General features: G+C 60.1%; 1 protein-coding gene across 1 annotated transcript; it reads right to left on the reverse strand.

Annotated features, from left to right (window-relative positions):
* Nucleotides 1–512: 512 nt before the first annotated feature.
* Nucleotides 513–8,309, reverse strand: LOC101803604 (regulator of G protein signaling 5). Its single transcript, XM_038183343.2, has 5 exons — nt 8,152–8,309; nt 4,842–4,952; nt 4,056–4,117; nt 3,780–3,946; nt 513–3,601 (listed from the first exon to the last, which is right to left on the reverse strand). The coding sequence occupies exons 1-5, from the start codon at nt 8,193–8,195 to the stop codon at nt 3,440–3,442; spliced, it is 546 nt and encodes a 181-aa protein (XP_038039271.1). The 5' UTR covers nt 8,196–8,309; the 3' UTR covers nt 513–3,439.
* Between the last annotated feature and the right edge of the window lie 635 nt (nt 8,310–8,944).

Consider the following 8,944-nt stretch of genomic DNA (forward strand, 5'->3'; position numbering starts at 1 on the left):
GGCACGGGGCCACCCCAAAGCCAGCTGTGGAAGGGGGAACCCCAAGGAGCACCTCCTTGCTGCAAACCCCCAGTGTCCTGCGTGAGTGACCGCAGCTGGGGAGAGCCTCTCCGTTTCCCCAGGTGCACTCGCTGCCTGCAGCAGGCCCAGCTGCCCCTCAGACAAATGTTTTCCCTATCACAGCTCCAGAGGAAAACACATTTCAGCTCAGGGCTTGACCTAGCCTTGGGCGCAAATCCTACAAGTGCAGAGCTGCTGCCTGAAGGTGACGTGGCTGAGGGTGAGCAGGCTGCCCGGGCCGTGCAGGCATCGGGGGGTTTCCTCCAGGCCAGTCTCCTGGGGCGATATTTTTATTCCTTTTTCCAGTTTCTTGGGAAACTGCCACATCTGCTGCAGCCAAGGCTCTCAGAGGCCTTTGCTGCTTGCCAGGGCTTTTGGGAACAACTTTTGGGAGTGGAAAATAAGGATGTGCTGCCCCTTCGGTGCAAAGAGAAAAAAAAATAGTCCATGGAGACGGTAGCAGAAATACATGTTTATATGTGGATTACTGAGTGGTACAAGAATGTGGGGTAACACAACCAGTTCCTCAGTGCCCACCAGCACCCCGCATCACCGCTCAGGAGACCTCTCTGGTGGGAATCCCACAGAAACCGTCACCCTGAGACAGCTGCTCGGACGTGTAAGGAGCCGATCTGCTCCCACCTTGGTCCCATCTTTGGATGGGGCACTCGGCACGCTCCAGCCAGGGAGCCCAAGCCCGTGACCAGGGGCTGGGACGAGCCCTGGGACACCCCCGGCCCCCGTGGGTGGTTGCCAAATTAGCCAGGGCGCACGCAGCAAGCAGTGCCCCGGCATAACCCGAGCAGCCCCGGGCTGCAGTGTGGGGTTGTCTTGCCCCACAGCAGAGGGGGGTCCCTGGGCACCCCGTGTGCCTCGGAGAGCACAAGGCCTGCTTGGTGTGCCAGTGACAGGGCTGCTGGTGGCCTGAGAGCACGGGGTGGCTTCTGAGGGTGTCTGGGAGGACGTGCCTCTGTTGGCACCGGGGTGGATGGCCAAGGCTTCCCTTGGTGGTGCCGGGGGCCGTGCTAAATCCTCTCACACTCATCCCTCAGATCCCAAGTGCTGCATGCAAAAACTCTGCATCTGGGCTCACTGATTCACTGGGGAGCTGGCTGCCAACATTAAGAGTACACAAATACGTGTGTGTGTGTGTATACTTCTGTATGTCTGCAACGGTATGGATGTATCGTGTCATGTGCATCGTGCTCGTATACATGCCAAACTTGGTAAGAGCAAGAGTGACAAAATACATGAAGTATTTGCTACCAGAGATATGATGGTTGGTATTAGCCCACCTAAACGCTTCTGGGCCTGCAGAAAGCTCGGCTGTGCGGTACAGGCATTGCTACGTTTCCGAGCGAGCGTGCCCAGCAATTAGCCAAACGACCCTTCTACACAAACACAACTTCACAAGAGCTCCACAACACTCTGGGGGGCACGTTTCGTGGCCACCCAGTCACTTCCTGCACCTGTTAAATCACCCCTAAAGCAGGTTTCCGATGGTTTCAGCAGAAGTCAAGCTGGGGTGGGATTCCCAGCGGAGCAGTTTCACCTCTCTGGCCTCCGGCTTTCTTTTCGGCACGTACGTACCTGGTGCCACCTCCCTGCCCCGCGTGGAGCTGCTGCAGCCGGTGACATCCCAGGTTTTCATCCAGCAGAATCCAAATCTCGACAGCGTCGGTGTTCGACTGCGAAACGTGCGAGGGCATCCGGAAATAGCTGCCAAAGCGTCAATGAAAATGAAAGGTCTGGGTCTGTCTGCAGGGAAGCCTGCTCGGTCCCGCGTTGCTGTGAGCAGCACCGTGAGCAGGCAGAGTAAGCGTGCCCAACCCAATTGTCATGGCACCACGTCCTGGAGACGTTCAGGTGGCGGTGGGGATGCCCTGCGTGACCAGGGCTGCCCGAGCCTTCCTGCCCTGCTCCTGCTCGCCACACACCCTTCTGGGGCGATCCCACACCTCCGGGGGGCAGCTGAAGCTGAAGCTGCCCCCAGGAGGTGCCCTCCAGCCTCCTGCCCTGCTGCTCCGCTCCGACTTCCCCGCCAGGGCACTTGGCAGCAGAAAGAAGCCACCGCCGTGAGCACGCTTGTGGTCGCCTTCATCTCTCCCTTGCCTCCCCATCCCTGCCTGGGAAACGCAGCCCCCATCCTGCGGTGTTTTCATTCCTCACTGCAGTGACCGCGTGCAAATATTTGGGGCTGGTGGGGCTTTGAGCCGATTCTGAAAGCCTCGAAGAGGCCGCGTGGAGCCTCGTGGTGAAGTTTAGAGGTCTGGGCCTGGTCCAAGCCGCTAGCAAGGAGCATGACCGCTCATTTGTGGCCGATCCCTGGCTGCGTGCTCCTCACACTCAGATGCTGCAGCAAGAAACCATTGTGGGGATGAGGCCTCCAGGCCCCAGGAACAGGGCTCAGCACATCTGGTCAGAGAACTTGCCCGTTTGGGGACGAGTGAGGCCTCGGTGGCCTTTTGCACTTGCCTTTGCCCCATCATCAGATGGCATTTGTTGTTGTAGCGCAGAGCGAGCTGCATTTTGGTAGCTTGAAAAGATGTGGTCTTTTCACGAGACTGCCGTATGGAAACACCTGCCCTGGGCAGAGAGGGGGAGACAAGAGAGAAGCAGGCTACACAAACTCAGCAGAGTTTGCCGTCTGTTCAAGAAGACAGGGCTTTATTTTTTTATATATTTCCAATGACATTTTTGGCTTTGGCTTTGCTGTTTGCTTTTTTTCCTTTTTTTTTTTTTTTTTTTTTTTTTTCCCCTGGAATTGGCTCTGACCAGTGTCGCTCAGCAGCTTTCTTCTCCCCCAGCATGACTTTCTCCCCTCTCACCGGCGCCCCTGGTTTGGGTTTGTGCAGAAGGATGGCTTTGGCGTGCCTACTGCGGAGAGAAGCTACCGGAGCGGGAAGCAGCTACAGCAACATCTCCAAAAGTGCCACCCGAGCACGGCGCCGGCCACCACGGTGGCGTGGCTCCGGGCACCGGGAGCACAGCTGGGGACTACGAGCTCAGTACGGAAGGCAAGCGGGCAGGAGGGCTGCGTTGCTAAACAGTCCCGGTGTTCTGAACGAGTCGATCGTGCTTCATCCTCTGCACTGCCTCCAGCGGGGAGCAGACGGGCTGCCTTGCACACGGCCACCTCTGCCCTGCTGAGCAGCCCCGGGGGCTCCTTCTAGCTGCTCTTCTGCAGGGGAGGATGGAGGCTGTGGGAGATATCGGGCCTCCCGAGCGTCCAAAGCACTGGGGCAGGTGTTTAGCAACACTCCTGGGTGCTCCTGCAGGGTGGCGTCAGGAAAGCAAAGCGGCTGCGGGAGGAGAAGGTGCTGAGCCAGAAGCAGTAGGGCCGCCCGCAGGGAGCGCCTCGCACAGCCAGGCCGCGTTGCTACTTGATGAGCTCCTGATAAAACTCCGACCGCACGAATCTGGGCAGGGAGTCTTTCTCCATCAGGGCAAAGATCCTCTTCTGGGCCATGTCGAAGCTGCTCGGCGATGGCTCCACCAGGTTCTTCATGGTCATGGCCTTGGTGAAGTGGTCGATGTTCACCTGTGAGGGGAGCATGACAGGGACGGGGGCCCCACCTGTGTGAGGGGTGGGCCGCGGCATCTCCAAGCCCTTGGCCGTGGCACAGCGTGCCCTGCAGCCATCCCTCTCCTCTGGGACAGCATCATCCCCAAAACCCCTCATCCCCACCAGCACCATTCCCTGGCGCACGGCCACCGACCTCTTTGGGCGCCTCGGTCTGGATGAACTCCTCGTAGATCCTCTTAGCTTTCTCTGCCATCTTCACGGGGGACTTGGTCCTCTTGTAGTCCTCGCAGGCCACCCAGAACTCGGCGTTCTCCTCGCTGAACTCGGAGCGCAGGAAGCTGCGGAAGCTGGCGAGCCCGTCTGCGGGGTCCGGGCACCGCTGAGCACCGGGGGGGTCCCGATACCCCGCTGAGCCCCCGGGGGGACCCCGGGTGTGGGGGGACGTGGCCACGGGAGGGGGGAGACTTACAGGGGTTTTGCAGGAGCTTCTCCAGGGAGTCGCGCCACTGCAGAGCCTCCTCCGGGGATGGCCTGGAGGGGGTAAAGAAAGCCCAGGTAGAGGGGCTCACCATGCAGTGGGCCCCTTATTCCCTTAAAAACAGGGAGGGAGGGATGGAGGGAAGGGGTTTGGAGGCTGCAGAAGTGGGGTGGTGGGTCACCGGGAGCTCTGATGCTCTGTTTAGGGACAACGAGATGGGGTGACAGCGAGTCGGGGCGGAGGGATGGTGTAAGAGCTGCTGGGGCAGTGGCTCAGGTGCCCAGGCTCGTGGTGAGGCTGGGCCGGGGGTACCTGGGTGAGGCTGTTGCCTACGTGCAGGATACTGTTCTGCTTTTAGATTTAAGCTATTTTTTTTTAAAGGCTTGTTTTGCCTCCCAACACACTTCTCCATCCCTCAAACTGCTAACCCTGCAGGACCAACCATCAGCCTCTCCAGCTTTGCGGTGTTATAGCCGTGGGATGCTGGAGAGCAGGGGCTCGGGGTGCGAGCAGCAAGGTGGGAGCAGCCTCAGCATGCCCCGGGGCCGTGCCCCAGCTCGGGGACACGCCGCGGCCCCAGAGCCACCCTCCCCGCCTCGCTGGCACCTCTGTGCTGCGGCGGATGACTCAGAGAAATCCGAGTGCCTCACGCCTCCGGCAAAACCGCTATCAGATGAACGTGAAATCTCATCAAACACAAATCGAGTTTCCATCAGAAACCTGGTTTTCACGTGGCCCGGCACGTCTCGGGCTGCACGGCGCCGAGCCCCCACTCACTTCTGGGCCTTGGCTGGCTTCTCCGGCTTCTCGGGGTAGGGGATGATGAAGTCGATGGCCGAGTCAGGCTTCTGGAGGAGTGTGCCCAGCTTGGTCTTGATCTCCTTGGCCCTGCGGGGGGTGAACGGAGGCAGATCAGGCGTGGGGATGGGCAGGGGACACGCAGACACCGGGGCAGCACAGCAGGACCAACACACGAGGCTGTGCCAGGCACAGCGCCGTGTAATTAATTACACCCCGACAAATGGGCGCTAATGCTGTAAAGGAGCCTGTCCGAGGCGTTTCAAGCCAGGCGCTCGGAATTAGCGGCAGCTCTTGACCTTGAGCTCAGCGCTTTGTCCCCATCTGCGGCCAGGATAATCGCATCACCCGAGCTGGCTGCTGTGCAGATGATTGAGGGGGTGTCTGCGCAGCTTCTGCAGTGCTCAGCCCAGACAAAACGAGCGAGCAGCCTGCCTGGTGCCCCCCGGTGCTGCGCCCACCCTCCAGCACCAACCTCTGCGCCCACCAAAACGCGGGGCAGCGCTCCCTGCCTCATCCCTGCCAGCCCCAACCCTCCCAAGCACTCATTCCTTGGGGCTCCCTCCTTTCTAGGAATGTTTGTAAGGACTATAACATTTTTTTTTCTCTTGCACCTTTGGTGGGGAGGGTTCTGTCGACCCAGAGCCCCCGGGTGCTGCTCTGCAGCCGCAGCACGACGCACTGACGGAGGCCACGCTGCAGCTCCCCAGCTCAGGGCTCGCCGCGCTTCTCTGGGCTGTTTATTTTCACATGCCCTCTGTGTAAGATTGTTCCCTTGCTATGTCTGCTATTTCACTGCCATTCCTCTTATTCATTTATTTTTCCCTGCCTGCACAACTCTCTCAGTGTTTTGCCTGCCAGGCTCCGTGGGTGAACGCTGGGGACCTGGCACGGGCTCTGCTCCTGCCTCGGCTGCAGCCACCTGCCTCCGACAGCCACCCTCGCACGGAGCCCAGGAACCCGACTGTTTTCTCAGAAAAAGTCAGCGGCTGTGGGGACAGCTTCCGTTCCTCGTGCTTCCAAGAAAGCTCAGATCTTGCCTGGAAGGAACAGGACCCCGGGTGAAGGGTGATGGGGTCCCCACGTTCCCCGCACCGAGGTGTCCCTGCTGCAGGGATGCTGCCGTGCACGGCTCATCCCGGTCTCTCTAATAAATAAATGAATGGGATGTGGCCTCTGGCTAAGCGGTGGGCACTGCTGTCACGAAGGGGAGAACAGGACCAGCAGTTTGTCCCCGCGGAGCAGGATGTGGTGACACCAACCCATGCTCAAGGTATGGATGTACCCAAGGGTGACTTCGCACAGCCACGGGTGCTTCTCCAGAGGCACAAAACGGATCAAAATCTTGCCATCAAATTCCTGCCCTGTGCCAGCCACTTATGACCAACATCTGTTGGGATCTCGGGGTGCTAACGAGCCTGGCTGGCCCTGAGCAGCCCCAGCTGAGCCCCACATGGGGCTCCATTTAAGCACAGCCCCAGAGGCAATCTTTTTCCCAGGTTGTGCCCTGGGGGGCTTGTTCCCAGCCTGGCCTGGTGGACCTGGGAGCTGTGTCCTGTCCCTGGGCAGCCCTGACCCTGCTTTGTGCCTGGGCTATTGATGACCCAGCAGTGGCTGCACCCCGCAGGTCCCTGCTGATGTGGGGCAGGAGCAGGAACCTCCCCACCCCAAATACATCCTGGGCTCAGTGGGGAAGGTCCAGAAGCAAGGAAGCTCCTCAAAGGGAGGCAAGAAAGGACAGCCAAAAGGGCTGAGTGCTCACAGGAGGGCAGGACTATTTAAAGACACCATCCTGGAGTCCTCAAGCAGATGTCCTGTAAGTTTTGGGGAAGGCTAAACAGCAGGGTAAAAAAAGGCAGCTATAAACAAACAGGAGTTCTCCCCAAATCCCAGAGCCACGTCCACGTGAGAAGAATCGAGGCGGCCACAAAGCATGCAAGGTTAAGTGTGAAAACAAATGGGAGCAAGCCAAGAAAAAGTCTGAGAAACAGCTTCCAAAAGACATTAAGAGAAAATATGGGCTCTGTCAAACATAGCAGGGCCGAGATGCTAGCCAGGAGAGGCTCGACCTTAGAAAACAAAACAAAGGAGCTCGAAGAGGTTACAGCTGAAGAACTGCAGCTCTTAGTTTGAACGCAGGCAGGAAAACCTCCGGGGCTGTTTGCACGGGGAAACCTTCCTTCGCACGGGGTCTGCCTCAAACCCCGACGTCGCAGGAGGGGCTGGGAGCGAGCGCAGGTCCCCCTGCCCCACGGTGGCCCCCCAGGAGACTTCATGGGAAGATGCTGGCGTGTAACGTCCCCATGAAAGCTTCCCTGGGATGTGACGTCCCTCGGGAGGGGGGAAAAGCCCCGGGGAGCTGCCGAGCAGCACGGCCGATGGCTGCAGGAGCGTGTCAGCAGCCGGCGGCGCATGGACAAATATGGACTGCTGGCGAGGAGGCAGCAGCAGGCTCCCGGCGGCCCCCTCCGCACAACATGTGCTCTGGGGGGGGCACAGGGCAAGGCAGACCCTCGGCGAGACCCCCGGAGGCTGCGGGAGGAGAGGTGGCCTCGTGGAGGGCGGTGTGAAGGTAGGAGGGTGTGGGGGCACGCGGGGCCTGCTCCCCGCTGAGGGTGGGCCAAGGGGGTGAGCTGTGTCCTGCACAGGGTGGGTGTAAGGCTCGGAGGGCTCTGTGAGGGCAGGGGGAGGTGGTCCTGAGCTGCCCGTGCCCATATGGTGCCTGCGCCCCCCGGTCAGGTTGGCCAAGGGTCCCGTGTTACCCCTCGTGCCTTGATGGCTGAAAGGCAGCAACAGGCTCCCGTGGCAGAGGGTTTGTCCGTGAACAGGGGGTCTCCAGAGACCTGGCTCCCATCTAAAAGCCAGCACTAAGCATCTCTGCAGTGCCAAGAAATCCCCGTGTTCAAAGGTTTCACCAACCTTCCTCCTCCGGCAGAGCCCCCACTGCCTGGGGGGTGCCCCAGCTGCCCCCAGAGAGCCCCCGGAGCCCCCTGAGGATCCTTTCCTCCTGCTCCAGAGCCACCGACACGGCTGCCGAGGGCAACGCAGGCAGCGACAGAGGGTTTCGAGGCACTTCAGAGCCAGGGCTGTGCTTGCTGCAGGGAGGCAGCTGCTGCCCTGCCTTTCCCCCGCTGCAGGCTGCAAACACGAGATGAAGCAGTGCAGGTGTGGGGGGGTCTCCAAACCAGAGGGGAGAGTTCGGGATGACGGCATCACCAGCTCCAAGCCACCCTCGGCATCCCCCCGAGCAGCCCCATCCCATCCCAGCCGTCCCTCGCAGCCGTCTCACCTCTCCAGGCAGGTGTGGGGCAGCGCGGCCAGCCCTTTGCACATCTTGGCACGCTGCGGCTTCCCTGGGCTGCGAGAAAAAGGGTGCGGGACGGGGACGGCTGCGGCTCGCTCTGCGGCCCGGCTCCCCCGCCGCCGGCTTTATAGCATCGGCAGCTGGACCCCCGCCAGCCCCCCCAGCGCCGTCCCGCCGCAGCTGGCCCCGGCCGCCTCGGGCTCTTGTTTTCTCCTCGGGCGGCTTGCGGGGGGAAATGTGTGTGCCCGGGGTGAGGCCGGGTGACGGCAGCGCGAGGGCCGAGCTGCGCTTTGGGGAGCTCCAAGGAAGCCGCGAGGTTTCCTCTCGGTGGTGCGTCAGGCTCCTTGGAAAGGGGGGGGTGGAAATGTGGGGTTGAAGCAAGCTTTATTTTCCTCGGTGAAGAATGTTTTCATGAAGGTCTACGTGCTTAGGAGAAGATCTTGCTGTTGATGTAAGGGCTGTGGGTAATGCCCAAACCTCCGCGCTTTCGGCAGTGCGAGTGTTGGTTGGTGGGTTACAGGTTTGCTCTGAAACCAATTTGTTTCCGTGTAAGCTTAAAAAAAAATAATCTTTTAATGATAACAAATCTTTCAGCTTCATCTGACAGCGATGCTTTGATAAGGCGGAAACCCATTCCTGCCCAGAATTTGGTGATTTTGGTAACTCAGCAGGTTCTCCCATCTTCTTCCATACCAGTGAAGCGCCCGAGCCCCCAGCTGCCTGCGGAGGGGGGAGCGGTGCCTGAGCAGGGACCTGAGCTCGTCCTGTGCAGCGTGAC

The sequence above is a fragment of the Anas platyrhynchos genome, chromosome 8 (assembly GCF_047663525.1).
Source record: "Anas platyrhynchos isolate ZD024472 breed Pekin duck chromosome 8, IASCAAS_PekinDuck_T2T, whole genome shotgun sequence".
Taxonomy (NCBI): Eukaryota; Metazoa; Chordata; class Aves; order Anseriformes; family Anatidae; genus Anas; species Anas platyrhynchos.

Excerpts from the sequence above, each read along its gene's own strand:
- LOC101803604 (XM_038183343.2), bottom strand. The coding sequence starts at position 8,195 with ATGTGCAAAGGGCTGGCCGCGCTGCCCCACACCTGCCTGGAGAG. Across the intron at positions 4,953-8,151 it reads CCCCACACCTGCCTGGAGAG|GGCCAAGGAGATCAAGACCA; the intron begins GTGAGACGGCTG and ends CACCCCCCGCAG. Across the intron at positions 3,602-3,779 it reads AGACCGAGGCGCCCAAAGAG|GTGAACATCGACCACTTCAC; the intron begins GTCGGTGGCCGT and ends CTCCCCTCACAG.